General features: G+C 47.9%; 1 protein-coding gene across 2 annotated transcripts in view; it reads right to left on the minus strand.

Moving 5' to 3' along the window:
* Positions 1 to 17,847, minus strand: part of MDGA1 (MAM domain containing glycosylphosphatidylinositol anchor 1) — a 154,924-nt gene that overhangs the window by 72,955 nt on the left and 64,122 nt on the right. For both annotated transcript variants that reach the window (XM_055726118.1, XM_055726117.1), the window contains exons 7-8: positions 17,289 to 17,618; positions 13,755 to 14,048 (exon numbers count right to left, since the gene is read on the minus strand). In XM_055726118.1, coding sequence (XP_055582093.1) covers positions 13,755 to 14,048; positions 17,289 to 17,618 — 624 coding nt within the window. The remainder of the gene's footprint in view (positions 1 to 13,754; positions 14,049 to 17,288; positions 17,619 to 17,847) is intronic.

Below are 17,847 nucleotides of genomic sequence, written 5' to 3' on the forward strand. Positions count from 1 at the left end.
ATGCCATAGAAAGTAGGAAACGATGGGGGAAAACTTCACCTAGCCAGGCTTTTGAGGGGAAGTTTGCGATAGCAAACAACAGAGAAGATTAAATTATTCTGTAGCTTCCATGCATGTATTGCCTATGGGAATACAAACACAAATCAATCGGGTCAACGTAAGTAGATGAGACCTCAGAACAAACAGCAATAAACCTCTTTATTCCTCACTGATTCCAGAAAAAAAACTCATGGAAGATGAATGTCGGATGTAACTTTACAAGTTAAAAAATGAATGATGATTAATATAGTTTTATGGGTCCTTGGCAGACAAACTGGGTAGTGTTTGAGAAAGCAACAAGAAAAGTAACTATCTTGTCATAACATCCTCAGGCACTGGAAAGATCCTGGCTTGCTTCCACACGACAGACTAACTGAAGATGTAATACTATTCAAATGCAGCCCACATTAAGCAGATTAAAAACACATTAACCGAAAGAGTTCAAAAAGAAATTTTAAATGGGTGCAAGCACCACTGAGATCTCTCTAGTGAGAGGGAAGCCTTCTCTAGTAGACCTCTCTAGTAAGATCCCATATGACCTCTTAAAACTGTTGCTACCTCACCCCTTCATCAAGGTCAAAGATCTCTCCAGCAAGTTGGCACGGCTAAACCCTATCAGTTTTAAAGGCCCCCCATTCAGGCTGTGTAGCCAACACCACACATAACCACCTGTGGTGTTTGAATGACCTCACGTGCATTTGCAGCTGGGGTGACTGGACACAGACTTTGGCACAGCTCTGGGATGTGGCTTGTGTTTTGCTTCTTTCCCTCCAGCACAAAGGCAGAGCTGAAATGCCCAATAACTTACGATACAATCCTTAAGTGCCTTCAGATACCAACATTTGTAGAGGACACAAAATATGCAGCAGTAAATAACATACTAGAGAGATACCTCACACGGGACAACTTGGTTTGCTTGATGGAATGGGCTTATAGTAACTACATTCAATTTATCTTGGATAGTCATTGAATAGTTTGGGTTGGAAGGTACCTTTAAATTTCATAATGTAAAGGTCTGGAAAGAAAACTCTTGAGGAAAGCATGTATCAGTCTTGTTAAGGAAGAGACCAGGACTCCAAGAGGAGCCTGAGTCTATGTAACCCAGTGAACATCAGCTTTCAGCTTAATTCTGTAGTTCAAAGATGTCCAAATCCTTGGATGATTAAGCCAAAGCTTACTAAACATATTGTGAGATGGGCATCACCTCTGCACCCGCATCGGTGCGATCATTTTTTAAAATCCCTTTAACACAGGCGACCACACTGCCAGAACGATCTTGAAAAAAACCTAAGAAGAGGGCTATAAAAATGAATCAAGGGCTGGAAAACATGCCTTGCGGTGAACGGCTAAAGAGACTTTCTGGATTGCATACTGAAAAAAGGCTAAGAGATTACTTGTTCTGGTGTCTGAGATTACACATGGAAGAGACCACTGATAACAAATAGCTCTTTATGTGAGAAGATGAAGGCATAAACAGAGCTTGTAGTTGGAAACTGAAATGAGACAGGCTTAGATTAAGTCATGACAACTGAACCATGAGCATAAAAAAGTGCTGAGACACACACTGAATTCTCTGTTACTTCAGTCTGGGAGTGGACGCTGCACTGAAAATGTACAAATAATCCAAGTTTACATCCGCAAAGATAAACGCACCTTGTTCCTCAGCTCCAGTAATGAAAGAGACTAAGCTTGGCATGTAACTAACTCTCCTGTCTAGACAAACAGCACAGAATGGTTAGAAGGAGATTCAAAGAGCATTTTCTTTCTCATAATGATGATGAAGATGGAGTCCCAGCATTTTGGGTAGGTGGATTGGAGCACTAAAGCTTCTCCAAATGTTATTTAAAAAAAAAAAAAAAACAAACACCCAAACCATTACAGAATCTGTCTTTCCTCCTCTCTTTAAAGCCTGTATGTAGTTCCATTAGCATCTTTTCATTTATACATGTACATTGGTTCCTAGAAAGCTAATCAGAATGAAAACTTGCCTATTTACATGCATCAACTTGGCTTTTTGCAAGGCCTCATTACAAGCAGCCCAAGGGGAAGAGAAAAATCCCCAAACCACAAAAACCCATTTTGTGTTGCTCCGTTTTCCTCTTACACAGCCAACTGCCACCATCTTCTCATCCCTTTAGACCCATTATGCTCTTTGCAGCAAACCACCTTAGATGGAGGGCTGCTCCCTTCTCCTCAAGCCCCAGTTCCCCATTTTACAGCACACCAGGACGCTGGCTAAAGGGCCTGTATTATGCATAAGCTATGAACTGCTCAGAAAATACCAGCAGATCCAGCACTATTAAGCCGACCTATAGTGCATTAAGTTGTTATTAGCTACTGTATTCTAGTTTATGATTAGGACAGCAAAATATCTCTTTGCAATCAACACTTCGTAAGGAAAAAAACCCCAAAGCTATCGTTATTTATTGTTCTCGTGACCTCAATCACAGCCACAGTCAGGAACCCCGTTAGCTTTGGCACTCCAGCCACCACCTCCCATCAAATGCTTGGCTCAGCTGGGCCCAGAGTTGTAGCGTATTTGCAACAGATGAGATATATAGCACTCATTTCATCAGATGTGAGAGCAGGCCACGACAGATCAAAGGCCTACAAAGGGTTGGCTGCAATGGCCCTCAGTTGCCATTCTTTCTTTAACCAGCAGGGATTTATCCCAGATGCTTCTTCACAGAAATGGAGTGATTTTCAGTCTCTTCTACCTCCCATTCATCCCCTTGCAGCTTGGCAAATAAGCAAACAGTCTCAGAAGTCAGCTTCCTCCCAGTCAACACTAATGAAAAATTTCCATGGTTTCCTGTGATCACCACGACCCTAGAAACAAGGACTCCAAAATCATACAAAATGCAACAGGTCTGCACACAGCTAGAAAATTTAAGCACATCTGTCAATTCCTGGGGCCAATGATGGTTTGGTCGGTTCATCGCCGGGTTCATAAAAGAAACCCAACTGTTTTACCTCAAGTCCTGGAGGCCAATTAAATTAGAATCAGAAGCAAAAGCTGGGACAAGGTAGGAGTGTGTGCACACACATGCTTATTTGTGTTTGTGACAGAGAGGCAAAGAGGAATGGAAATCAGGAACTATATGAAGTGAAATAGGGTGAGAGGAGTGCGTGCTGGAAATGTGATCTCTGCTCATCGAGAAAACACTGGTTCCTGGCTTCCAAGAACAAAGTTTCTTTCTCAGAGAAAACTAGAAACTGAACAGTCATTTCTCCACAGAATGCTCCAAAAAGCCCCTATGCCCTTCCTACAAACTGAGCCCTCAGCCTCCCAGTACAGTTTCCCAGGCAATAACTGGCAGCAGGAAGACCTGCTGGGATGTAGAGAAGCTCTGACCTAGTGCCAGGGTGCAGGAGTGGTGAGGAACAGCATGGGAACCTGCTCCTGCACTCCTCATAGGTGCTCCTTGACATGGTTTATGGCCCAAAAATCACGGGAGAAAAGCAAAAGGCACAGGTACAATGCCATGGCACCACAAAGATCTCTCTGGGAAGGAGGATGGAGAAAAAAGTCTCTGCTCCCCTGGCACAGGTCCTGTGTCAGGTCTGATGTGCTATGCTCCCCTGCAGGTGTGGACAGCTGTTTTCACTTCTCTGTGCCTCAGGCTCTTGTGCAGAGCCTGAGAGTTGTCATGAGAAAATGAATTGCTTTTTTGCCTGCTTGGTGTCTTCCTGGTTCCCCTAGCGAGCTCTGGTCTGTGCCATGTCAGAGCTGGGAACTCAACGTGCTCAGGTCCTGGTCACCGAGAGGCAGAATTTGATAGGGACAGGGCATTCCCTCCTTTCCTGTCCTGTGACATCAGCCTTAAAATACGAGAACTGACAGCAGTTTTCTAACTCACTCCACCTACCTTCCTTGCCCCATGTCTCCTGATGCCAGTGTTACCACATATAGTACATGCCTTCCCAGATCTTCTTTGCTGAGGTGTCAGCTGCAGCTCTCTCTTTTGCTAGAACAAATACGCAAACCTTCCCATCCTCTTAGCTCTCCCATCCCTAGAGTTCTTCACTAGCTTCTCTCTTGAAATATAGCCACTACACCATACCCACACAAGCAGATACCCTCTTCTCCTCTCCCTAATGTATTCCCGATAAACTCAGATCCCAGTCCCATCCATCACCTCTGGCAGAGAACATCCCACCACACTCCAGGATCCATGGCCCTTTCTCTACCTTGGCCCAGTTTCCACATTCCCTGGACACATACTGGTGCTGCAGAGACCAGGAGAGAAAGCTTGGCAACAGCTGCCATGCCAAGCTCACCATCTCTGACCTGCTGACTGGAGGCAGCGCGCAGCAGAAGTACTCCCTGTGTTAGAGAGGAACCCGTGTTACAGCCCCACGCAAATAGAAGCGGAGCCAGGACAAGGTCTACCTCCAGCCAGGCTGCCTCAGTGCAGCCTAGGTATCACTGGCTGTATTGCCGTTCGGAGATCTTTGATACAGGTGGTTTACTACAGCCTAAACCCAAACAACAACAGGACACAAAACCAAAGCAGTTTCTTCAGAATGGCAAGATGAGAAGTACTGGGAAAGTGCCTGACAGTACTTCAGCAGCAGTGTGCTCCTGTGCCTTAAAGACAAGGACACGCTCAGGCAAGACACAAATATGCACTGCTTTGCAGGATGCCCGGCACAAAGCGAGAGGACTCTGGAGTTGTTTTTTATCCCAACAAGCTGTCATCACAGAACTGATTGTTGGAAGGGACTTCTGGAGATTTAGTTGGGTTGGAAGGGAGCTCTGGAGATCTAGTCCAACGCCCCTGCTAAAGCAGGTTCACCTACATTAGGTTGCAGAGAATTGCATCCAGGCAGGTTTTGAACATCTCCAGAGAAGGAGACTCCACAACCTCTCCGGCAGCCTCTTCACGTGCTCTGTCGCCCTCCAGGTAGAGAAATTCTTCCTCATATTCAGTAGGAACATCTTGTGTTGCAGTTTGTGCCTGTCGCCCCTTGTCCTGTCACTGGGCACCACTGAGAAGAGCCTGGCCCCATCCTCTGGACACCTGCCCTTGAGATATTCGTAGACATTGATATGATCCCCTCTCAGCCTTCTCTTCTGCATGCTAAACAGGCCCAGCTCTCCCAGCCTTCCCTCATCAGCGAGATGCTCCAGTCCCCTCATCATCTTCATAGCCCTCTGGTGGACCCTCCCCAGTATTTCCCTGTCCCTCTTGAACTGGGGAGCCCAGTACTGGACACAGCACTCCAGATGCAGCCTCACTGGAGCAGCGCAGAGGGGGAGGATCACCTCCCTTGACCTGCTGGCCATGCTCCTCCGAACGCACCCCAGGGTTCCATTGCCCTTCTTGGCCACACAGGCACACTGCTGGCCCACGGGCAACTTGCTGCCCACCAGAGCTCCCAGGTTCTTCTCCGCAGAGCTGCCTTCCAGCAGGTCAGCCCCAGCCTGTGCTGGTGCCTGGGGTGATTCCTCTCCAGGTGCAGGACCCTGCACTTGCCTTTGTTGAACTTCATCAGGTTCCTCTTTGCCCTGCTCTCCACCCTGCCCAGCTCTTGCTGAATGGTAGCACAGCCTCCTGGCGTACCAGCCACTCCTCCCAGTTTGGTATCATCTGCAAACTTGCTGGGGGCACCCTCTGTTCCTCCATCCAGGTTATTGACAAATAAGTTAAATAAGTCCGGAGCCAGTACTGACGCCTGGCTATGTCCTACAGGGAAAATAGCTGCCACGGCAGGAAAACATTAAAAGGAGTGTCTGAATGCGAACAGTATGAGAAGTGGTGTTCAGCCGTGAAAGGGCCACAGTAGGTGAGCAATTGTCCACAGAGGGATGACCAAGATTGTCTGCCATCCACCATGTCTATACAGCTCTTTTCTCTCCTTTCCTGACAAAACCGTAGAGCTTGGATGTATCTCTCTCTCTTGATAAAATTAAGTTGCTCTTCCTGGAGAGTCTGGCCAAAAAACAGGATAATGGCAGCTTATGGAAAGTGTATTTGTGTCTCCTAACAATATCTGAGAAATGGATTAGCTGATTTAGACCAGTTCTTTTCTAAGCAAACAAATTCATCTCTCCAGGCAAGGAGCTCTCACGCAAGCTTTTACTCAGCCTATCATTACCGCCACAGAGGTGTTTAAAGATGAGCAATGAGCTGCACAAAGGCTGAACGGTAGAGCAGGCACAGGCTGCAATCTCAGGCAGCAGATGCAGGTGTCCTCTTTAGGGAGGGCTCCCACATTCCTGGTGCACGTATCTGGGTATCATCCTCTCTTCTTTCACGGTCACTTAGCCAGGGTCAGTGAGGAGCCCTGCTGGTACTTTGCACCTGACGTATGGTGCCACAGATAGAACGTGCCAGCTTTGCAAAATCTGCTCCCCAGCCTCCACTGCTCTGGTGAACTCTCCCTGCCAGCTGGGCCTTTTGCTTTATGTCTCCAGTCTCCTGTATCTCCTGGCCACCGCAGCCTGCAGACATGCTCTGCCAGACCAATTTCAATCAAAGAGGTAAATCAGAAAAGATCTTGGGGCACAAGGGAGACCCGGTGAATGGCAGCGCATGGGAACCTTCCCCACCAGGCAGCAAGCAGAGAAGAGACCAGGGTCCTGCAGACCTAACTGCTACACACTGAGGGAGGAAATTCAGGCCCGCCAAAATTCATGCAACCGCTTTACCATGTAAAAGACTTTTCCCTCCAAAGCTGCATACACCAAATGCAAAAAAATCAGCACTGGGAGTCCTGGGTTGCTCCACAAACATAAGGGTGGTCACAAAGAAGGTTTTAGCTAAGCATTCTTAGCCAACCAGCTGGCCCCTCTGTGCCACAAGGCTTGCAGAGAGGTAGGGCCAACAAGTCCCAGACAAACAGAAGCCATCCTCTTTTCAGCTACATTTGGTAGTACAACCCCATTGTAAGACCCAGTCTTAAACTGCTGTAAGTGCAGTCACAGCCCTCATCTGCCAGGCCCCAGGACCAATAGATGGTAATTGTTAAAACAAATCTGAGGCTTGCTAAGCCTCTGTTGTTACTGTGCTGTGAACCGTGGCCATTTGGGTTTACAGCCATGACAGAGTAAAACCGATTCCTCCTTCAGCCTGTCCTTAGACTGACAACTCTAATTAGCTGTTAGCAGCCCAGGCACCGGGAAGTGGAGTGAGCAATCCTCACGCCGCATCGCTGAGGACAGGGCTACGTGCACAAACACAAGCTCTAAGCAACTTAATCCCAGTCACAATACTGCACGTGGAAAGTACGCTGACAATCAGGAACAAAACTCTCTGCTCTTAACGCGGGGTGCAGCAGGGCTCGATGGAAACGGAGAAATAACATGTATACTTTCAGCTTAGTTACACAAACCTTTGTACAATAAATTGGGGGATAATCTGGGAGGATTTCCCATCAAAGTGGAACCTAACAACCAGGTCAGGCTTTGTTCAGACTTGTGGTTCGAGGTCATGCCCAGGACTGCAAAGGATTTTCTTCTTTTCACTAATGAAGGTCTTCAGGTTTGCAAACACTGAACTTGCAGAAGGCACAGTTTTCCCGTGGCTTTGAATACAGACACACCTCCCCCAGAACATCAGTTCATTCTTGTGCCTCTGATAGTCTAAAATGAACCAGAACATCCCAGAACTCTGGTTAGTAGGAGAGCCCAAGGTTTCCTTGTCTTGGGAGCAAGACCTGTGCCGTGTAGAACAGCAATACTGAAGCATGAATGGAAGGGCAGGAAAGCCTCAGCCACTGCAAGCATAGAAAAATCACTTTCTGCCCCCATGTTAGCTCCTGAACTGCACTCATCACCTTGGAGGAGGGTGTCAGGATGGACTTCACTGATTAAAATAATTTAAAAAATGTAAAACAGTCACTATTAATAAACACACTCAGAAATTAAACCAGCCAAGCCTAAAATTCTTAGCAGATGGCTCCATACTCCAACTCACATGGCCAAGCAGCAAGACCGACAAGCCAGCTCGGTCACAGACATGGGTCAGCTCTGGCCACGTACAGTCTCATTTCTCTTGGACTCCCTTCACTTAGGCAGGGGGAACTTCAGGGAGCACTCAGGAGACAAAAGACCAGTCCTAGCCACGCTGCAGAAACATCGCCGTGCCAAGAGCATGTCTCAAGAGCGTTTTTAACGGAGCAGTTAATATCCAAGCTTATGTTTCAGAGCGGGCAGGGCACCAGCAAAAAGCACTGACATTGAGCTATGGCTTCAACAGTTGATCGAAACAGTTTAATGCATTTCCATTTCCAGTTGCGTGGATCCAGCAATGCTTCTTACTTATTTACAGTATCGCCCACTCCTCTCCTCCCTGCTCTTCTGTTTGCTACACAGATAACAGGGGAAATTGATGCTGACTATTGCCCGCCTGATGTACAGCATTGCCAATAGGTTCAGCAGGATTTTAAAGAGGAATGAGTCAACAGTGTGTGACCAGGAATAACATTTGCCAGTGTGTGAGCTTGAATAGGAAAACGTATCTGTGCCCACCTGAATATTAGTTTAAGTGACAAGGGCAACAGATGCCCCAGCAGGACACGTTCTGGCTGCCTTCCAGGTTAGGGCAGAGCCAGACTTGCTGGTCACCAACCCTATGGCAATGCCTATGTCTACGACGATGCAATGGTTCCTGAAGTCCTGTTAACCATGAAAACTGCCCCTCCAAAGAGAACATCAGTCTACTTTCCTGATTACACATAATATTCACTATGTTTTGAAGATAAAGCACAATAATCCACCTGCCGCTTAATGTGGCAAAACTCTTCCTAAGGGCAATAAATGTAATCCTTTGGAGATAAATCTCAGATGATTGTGGACTATTATTCTGGATCCAGAAGGGGCCAAATTCACAGGCCGTGTTACTCCAGGAAAGGAGATAATCAGGTTGATTCCTTTTCTATTTTTTTTTTCCTGCCAAGATCTCACCTGCTGTGTGAACCAAAGATGAGAAACGGGATCATCTTTCAGGCTTGACTGCCCAAAACAAGGTCAACCCTACGTAAATACCTCCTCTTCCTTCTTCCCTTCTTTCTCTGGGCACTTACAGAGACCAAAACTTCTGCCAAAGACAAAAATGGCACCAGCAAATGTCTGCTTATCCAATCATCAGAACTGGGAGAACTAACAAACATCTCTCAACAAAAGAGAGGGGTGCTCTCCTACCAGGCCTTGGTGGCTATCCAGAGGGAGAACCCATTCAGGTGATTGAGCAAAGGCCTGAAACAGCAAGTAGTGAGTGCTGTGAGGGAGGATATCCCTGTTTGTGGGAAAATACTGGAGTAAGTTTATCAGGGATCAGGTGTGATGAGGAGCACAGGGCTGAGCTGGAATTTGGCTGAGCTGTGCAGTAGTTTATGACATGCCGTTCAGGACTGACAGAACATCAGAGCTGACATGATATCAGTCGAGCAGGATAATGTACTAGGATTGTAATTTACACCACACTGTTATAGGAGGCTATAACGGAGCAAATGTAATATTCACCCTGATACGACAGTAATCTCAAAGGCCAGTTCTAGCAACAGCTAGAGTTTAGAGTCACTACCAATCTTTGTAATTCATGGAAATAATATTTTGACCAGGCTTTTAGGATACATGGCTAATATATTTTTTTTGCAATTTCTTGTTATGTATTTGCTAAATTTGTATCTGGGTAGGATCTTTTTTAGTGATCCACACATACACACTTTCTTTCCTCCTTTCATACACATTGCCTCAAATGACACTTTGTGTTCCAAAACTCAAGAGTGCTGCACATTTTCAAGCCGAGTGTGTCTTACAGCCTTACGCTTTCTCATCTACTCAGGGAGATCCAGTCCTGATTTTAAACCCACCTCTGCAGAGGATTCATTTTTCTGCTAAGATTTTCTTGAGCGAATACCTGGTCCTGAAAAAAGCCTTGACAACAGCATCAGCAATAGCACTGATATTATTAACAACAGCACTCTGCCCTTCCACTGCTATTTTTTTTTCAAGATTTCAAAGTGCTATGTTTATTATGCCCCACAAATCCTTGAAGAGATGGGTCAGTTTTATTCCTGTTTTGAAGATACGGGAAAAGATGACAAGACACTGCCACTCCAAGTGGCAGCCAGATTCCCAGGAGTTCTGACAAGCTCAATCTCTTGCTCTAGCCAGCGTGCAACATTTCTTCATCCCAACCACAAAGCTATAAGGCTGCAAGCACTTTCATGAACTTATTAATCTTCCAAAGCTCTACAGTTCAGACCAAGAAGTCCAGGGAAGAGACCATCCAGCCTGTCAAGAGAGCTGATGATAGACAATTACAGTTCATAAGATAAAAGGAGAGAAACTTTCTCTGCTTGCAAAATACAAAAAAATCATAAGACGACCACTTTTTTTTTTTTTTTTTTTGACAGCTGACTTGTTTATTTTGTCTTCTTACTCTTTTTCCACTGTTGCAGTGCTGTTGGCAAAGCTATTTCTGGGCTAGTTTGTTACAGTAGAGCACTACATGCATGAGGGTGAGGGGAGAAAAAGAAAAGAGAAACACAGAAACAGGTTCTGACATCTAATCAGATCTGCTGTATTGATTTTGCAACTTTAGCTTTGGAGCAAATCAGAGAAACAACCACATTATCACCCAGAATTTGCTCTTCCCTTGAGTGAGCCAGTTCAAAAGGAGCTCGCACCTGACACATGACCAGGCATGCCTTTGTGTGCGCGCACACACACACACACACGTGCACACCCCACGTAAGCAGCTCTCCGGTGGGATGCGTGGGCTGGGGGAGGTGGGGGAAGTGCTCATCACAGAGGCTGCAGGAGCCACACGATCCCTGTTTCCAACAAGATGAGAATTCCAGAGCAAGCCACCAGACTAATGAGCTACCCACACTGGAGAGCAGCGTTTCAATTAACCACAGTGGCCCTTGCTGCAGCACCCACCTCCTTCCAGCTGCATGAACAAGGCGGAGAGGGATAAACAGAGACTGTGTTGTTTGACGGGTTTTTTTTTTTGTGTGGGGGAAAGGGGGGAGCCTATAAAGGGCACAAGGGCAATTCTTGCCCTACTTTCTTGGTTCGTAGTTTGTTTTTCATGCTGATGGAAGGAGTAAATTGTCAGCCCTGAGGCCAAAGCTGCTTGCTCAGACACAGAACAGGCAGCGCCACTGCAAGGTCCCTCCATAGTTCCCAGGCAGGAGGCAGCTCAGGTGTACAAATACCCAGTACACACCCAGCTCCAGCTACGGGTACACAGAACTGATGGAAAAGGGAAGAGGGCCATTTGGGTGGGCTGCCACATGGACAATGCCACCATTACTTGGGCAAGATCACGCTAAAATATTGTTTGGCCTTGGGAAGAACTATAGGAAGAGTATGTTGAGTTGCTCTTTACACAGATGTTCATCACATCTTTGCCTTCTTGGTGGTCACATCAAAGGCTCTACCCCAGAACAGACTCTGGCTTGTACCCACCACCTGTCTTGTGTGGGGAGTCATGTCCTCCCTCTCCAGCCCAAGGTTCAGGGCTGTGATCCCCCTCCAGACCACCCAGTAAGCCTGCATCCATCCCTGCCTCGGCACTGCTGCTCCCTCTGCAGGGGCGATGAGGGTCAGCGAGGACCACACAGCTTTCAAACACCATCACAACACTGGGGACCACCAGCAGGTCTGATGGTTCTTTGCTCCAGACTGACATTTTGCTGCATCTCCCATCCGTTCTTGGGGTGATCAAGAGTCACTGTCCCTGCCATGTCCCATACGCCTGACCCAGCCTGCCTTCCAAAACAGCTGGAACCAAGACACACCTTTCCACCTCGCTGTCCTGATTCTGGCTGGGATAGAGTTAATTTTCTTCATAGTAGCTAGCATGGGCTATGTTTTGTATTTGTGCTGAAAACAGTGTTGATAATACAGAGGTGTGTTCGCTACTGCTGATCAGGGCTTACACAGCGTCAGGGGCTGTTCCGCTCCTCACACTGCTCCACCAGCGAGCAGGCTGGGAGTGCACAAGAAGCTGGGGGGGACGCAGGCAGGACAGTTGACCCCAACTGGCCAGAGGGACACTACATACCATGTGGCGTCATGCTCAGCATGTAAAGCTGGGGGAAGAAGAAGGAAGGGGGGATGTTTGGAGTTATGGCATTTATCTTCCCAAGTAACCATTACGGGTGATGGAGCCCGGCTTTCCTGGGGATGGCCGAACACCTGCCTGCGACGGGAACTGGTGAATGAATTCCTCCGTTTGCTTTGCCTGCGTGTGTGGCTTTTCCTTTACTTACTAAACTGTCTTTATCTCAACCCACGAGTTTTCTCACTTTTATTCTTCCATTTCTCTCCCCCATCCCACCGGGGGGCGGTGAGCAAGTAGCTGCGTAGGGCTGAGCTGCCAGCTGGGGTTAAACCACAACACCTGCTCAAGGGAAGCTTCTCCACACATACTTACCTGCATGGAAACCTGCACACATTTCCCTGTTCCCATCCTGTAATTTAATTCCCACCATGCTCCTGAATGGACAGAGATGACTTTAAAAGGGCATCTTTGAATATATAAAGAGCCTGCAGCACTTTGCATGTCTCTGTTACTGCTGTGCTCCCAGCACTCACATCTGTGAGCAGTGTTCTGGTTGGCTTCAGCCGGGTTATTTGCTCTGGTCTCACTTTTCTTCCCTGGGGAGCAAGCTCGGGAGGAATGGGGCAGCATGTCTAACAAGCACTGCTGCGCTGTATGTGGAGGCTTGTCAGTCACAGCCCAATGCACCCAGGTGCAAATTAACCTGCTCCCTACCCATCCCGCACCTGCCAGATCCACACTGCTCAGAGGACTCTGCAAGAGCTCAGCAATCGCACTAACCCAATGGGATGAGGTCTGCAGGGAGGGTTACTCCTGCAGTCACAGCTCCTTCCAGACCAAGGTGTTTTACCCAGCTGCCTTCCCCCTGTCTGACTCAAAGTCTTCAAGGTGAGAGCACAGACCCCACATGTCAAAACACCCCTCAACAGCACAGGGGCTGAGCAGGCACTCACTTCTCTGAAGGGAAAAACCACTGCAGGGAAAGGATGGAAACAGTCACCCGACGTGGACATCAGCAGCACCCCTCCTTCTACGTTCACCTTTGTGCAGAGGTGGCACCCTTCAAGCAGGGCTGGGAGCACTACCCATCGCTGAAGTCAGTCCATACACCACATGCTAAGAATTAGCTTTCCATTACAGCTTTGTTGCATGGAAACTATTTGGGAGTATGCAGTCCCTGTTAGGGTCTGCCTAGCACTGCTTTTCAGGCAAAACGATTCAGGCACATCCAGAAATGACAGTTGGGGCAACTAAATTGAAGAAAGGATTGTGGGGTGGAAATGGTCTAATCAACATTCATTTACCACCTTTGAGTGCTTGACTTTACAAACTTACTAACATACCCTGAAATGTATGTATAATGCACACAAACACACACCTGGTACAGCTGCTGCTCTGCACTCACCCACTGACAGGGAAATGCAAAGTGTTGTACACAAACACACACAACACCTCTCCCTTCCACTTGCAACGTGCTGGCCATGCGTTATCCAGCCTTTAGCCTTGTGTAGCCAGACCAATTAAATATAAACTGTTCAAAGGTCCCTCAAAAGAGATGTGTCTGCTCAGCCCAGTAAGAAAGGTCAACCCTGCCTGAAAGCAGCACTGAGTGTGTCAACCCTGCTTAGCCCACAAGCTTTTGAGTACACAGGCATTCAGACAGGCAGCCCAGTACTGCACAGTTATACTCACACTGCACGTTGAGCTGCACCAGGGCTTCCCGAGGTCTGATGTTAAAGCCATTGTACCTGGCTGTCTGACACTTATAGGTCCCACTCATTTCTCGGCTCACACTCTCCAGGCGCAGCTTCCCATCATACGTCTCCATCGTCATTGTCCCTGAAGGCATGGGAGTTTCTTTATCTACCCGGGACCAGATGATAGGTGGCTTGGGCTTCCCTCGAACCTCGCACTGCAGCTCAGCCCTGGAGCCCTCCCGGACGGTGATGGTAGACTGACCCTTAGGGACACTGATGGTTGGTGGCACTAAAAAGGAGACAAGAAGTAAATTGTTTTACACCAACTTTCCAGCGAACAAGGAACGTTCTTGAGATGCTTGTGTTTGAGTCACACCAACAGCCCTGAACTCTGAAGGTTTCCACTTGACACACTGCAACCCCTATAGGAACATACTGCCCATGTAAGTTATCCTACAGGTAGGTCACAGCTTCTCCAACAATATATCTCAATACTGATGGCAAGCGTCAGCTGTGCTGGGAACTTTCCCCTAGCTCTCAGCCTCTGGTTGCAAATTGCTGCCCAGCAGCAGGGCTAACAATGAGGAACACAAAGGCAAAAGCCTCTTTGATCCATTTCTCTATTTCTGGTCAGTGAATTTCTCAAGTGGAACTGCAGCCTTTTGGCCAAGAAAGAGAAGTCATATCTACCAAGGTATCCAGCCCCCTTATCCAGGTCAGACCAAAACGAAGACTTACAGGATTAGTGCCTGCAGATTGCATCTCCAGCCTTATCAGATGTCCAGGATCCCTGTTTGCTCATAAACCACAGCAAGAAGCCAGCTGTGTTAAGCGTCTCTGCTTACTTTACATTTGAGATTCACAGTGCACTGGTTATCTCTGGCTCACTTGAGTGAGAGATGGGTCCCAGCAAAGATCACTTCTGGTATTCCTGCCAGGGTGGGAAGAGCTCACCCAGCAGAACTGCTGCCACGCTGGGGCTAGAGCTGGAGGCATAGTAACACTCAAGAAATATCCAGCTACCAGCTGACGAACAGAATTTTGCTGATAAACATTGCTCAAAAGAAACTCGGTGACAATAGTTAAAGGGTGCAGACGTGCTGGTGGGAAGAGATTTGTTGTTCACATCCCCAACTCCACCAAGAACCAAGGAAGGGGATATTTGTGCTAAAACCTATGTAATACTAACATTTTATTTGTATTAGGCTTCAGTGTTAACAGTTCAACTGAGGTAAATATGGCCACAATAATTTCCTGAAAGCTTCTTTTTCAACCCTTCCTCCTGACAGTAGGGATTGACACTTCCATAACTGCAAGGTCCCTGTACTTGGTTTCCATTTGTATCAAAGTTTAGACCTACAGAGGCTGTAACAAGCTGGTCCAACCAATGTTAGCTCAATTGAACTCCAGCAAAGGGGAGTGTGCTACAGTAATTGTAACATGTTACAGACCACAGCTGCTTTAGGAGCAAATTTAGGATGGCTCCAGCCTAATCTCCCCCTGCAGTGACCTCCCTATGCAACAGGGAGGCCACATTTTCAATTTGCAGGTCTCCTGTGGGCTGGGGAATCTCATCACACCCTGCCCCACACAGTGCGAAGGGACGACAGCACTCTTGGTGCTCAACTGGCAGCTGCTTACCTGGCAAGAGGCAATTTTCTCCATGGGGAAAAGCTGTAAATTGCATTTGAAGATTATTTTTTTTAATTAAAGCTATCTCCTCAGAGCTTCTCAGTGGAGGCAGCCACCTTAGCGAGCTCAAGTTTAGCTCAGTGGGGAAACATGGAGCCACTGCGGCTTGCCCTCCTGCTCTGATTCTGTGATCTGGGGAAATCCCACTGGGTTTTTATGTGGGAACCAAATGTTGGAGGTGGCTCATTGCTTTTCATGAGAGTTGCTACACACTGGACAGCCTCGGCTGCTGCATGGAGAGCTGCTCCACCAGGAATGGCTGTTTTCAGTCCCTGAGTCACAAAGCGGTCCTGCTGGCCCAGGCTGCCAAAGAGAAGCTTCAAAATGCCCCAGGCTGCCCCCCTGCCCCTCCCCATCAGCAGCACCCACGTGAGCATGTGGGCTTGCTCTCCACTGGACAGGCCAGAACATGGGGCAGCCTGCCACCACAGACAGCTCCTTTAAGGCAGCAACCCGCTGGTGCTTAGGCCAACACCTGCACCAACAAGACACTGCCCAGCCCTTTGGTGGGATCATCCAGGGTCTTCCCACCCTTTGCAGCCTCCTGCCCTTGCAGTCTTAAACACAATTGTACTCTGCCATCTAGTGATCTTGGGCAAAGAAGATTGCTCCTGCTGGCAGCAGCCACACAACATCAAGAGAGCTGTGTTTGCACCAGGACCAGAGGGTTCCCCCAGTTTTCTTCCCTGCTGCTACAACAGGGTTGGTGTCTGCTGGCACAGAGGGGGCACTGCTTTCCGGGACTGCAAGCAGAAGAGAAGCCACTCTTCAGTGTTTAGTGGGACCATAGCATGGTCAGGGCTTGATCTCCAGGCTGCTAATGAGCACTTTCTGCTGGGAGACAGGGGCTTCAAAAAGAATTAAAAGCAGGTGCAGCACTTTCTGCTGGGGGGCTGAAGTGAGCAACATCCAGAATCCAGACTGGGACCAGCCTGGCCAGTGGATCCAGCACAACCAAGGACTGAGAAGAAACTTTCTGTGAAGGCTGAGGACAAAATCTGTGGGCAGCTGGCTCCCCCCAGGAGTCCTCACCAGATTACCAGCGCAATACTGCTTTGTGCTGTACCCTCAAGGTCCTGGAAAGGCAGCAAGACTACATCGATGTAATGAAGAGCAGAGCTGGATACAGCACTTCCCCAGAAACAGAAAGGCAGCCCTGAGACCCTGTATTTCAGTCCATAAGGTGACTGACAAACACTCTTATGGATTAGTCCTGTCCTCACCAAGCCATGGGGTGAAGCTTTGACCCTGATTTTAAAGAGGGGAGGCATTTAAAACACTTTGACTCCAAGAGAGTGCTCAAGACAGATTGCAGTTGCAATCTGGTAAACATTAAAGCTCTTCGCAGGATTTGCTCTGACAGATGATACCAATCTCCCGGCCACAGCTCTGAAAAAAGGAACATTCCTCATAAACAATGCCAAAGAGAGAAAAGAGCAGCCTGCTTTCTCTTTTACTCTTTTCTAAGCAAAGGGATGTTTGAAATTTGGTGAAATAACCGCTCCCTCTTTCTTCCTTCACAATTTGGAGGCTTCTCTGAAAAAACACACTCTAAACCTGTCCCTGTAGCTTTGACTGGACTGCACTCTGAACTTTTCATAGGGAAAAAACATGAAGGAAAATCTGCTTGGTGCATAACACATCTGGCAGAGAAGCTGTAACTATCACTCGTCTCCAGTCTCACCCAAACACTTGCCTGAGGGTGTGAGTCTCTTCCCCATTGAGATTCAAGACACTCAGGTGAGGTCCCTCAAAAAAGTCACAGGCATGAGGGTGGGGGACAGTTAGTGATGCCAACCACTCCTGTGTGGTCGCCAGCTGCCACAGAGAGGCTCACCTGTCTCTGAGGAGATGTTCACCTCCACACTGAGGTCAGGAATGGGTGCTCCCTGGAAGGTAGCCACGCACAGGTAAGTGCCGTAGTCACTGAATCTCAGGTCAATAATCTCCAAGCTGCAGGTCACAGGTGGAAGCTCAGGGTCATTCCGGGTGATGAGCAACCGGTCTGAGAACCTGGCTGGTTTCCCGTTCTTGTACCAGGAATAGACAACCTTCTCCTGGGGGACAGCATCTACATGGCATGAGAGCTTCAAGTCCTGCCCTAACTGGATGGTCTCACTCTCTTTGATCACGTCAGGGGTGATTTGGAACGTGGCATTCTTCATGGCTGGAATGAACACAAGTGCAAAACTGGTTAGGGACGGAGCAAAGTGTCTTGCATGGGACAGGACAACAACTCTTTGCTCCTCAGGAAGGCAACATCTCCATGCAAAATCTATCTGAAGACCTCCCCCAGTTACATTACTGCAAAATATCCCCAGGGCCTCACAGGTAGCAGCCTGGGATCATTTTCCAGTCCAGGACAGTACTATAGCCTGGGATGAGGCTGCAAGCGG

Source organism: Falco cherrug, chromosome 13 (genome assembly GCF_023634085.1).
Source record: "Falco cherrug isolate bFalChe1 chromosome 13, bFalChe1.pri, whole genome shotgun sequence".
Lineage (NCBI taxonomy): Eukaryota > Metazoa > Chordata > Aves > Falconiformes > Falconidae > Falco > Falco cherrug.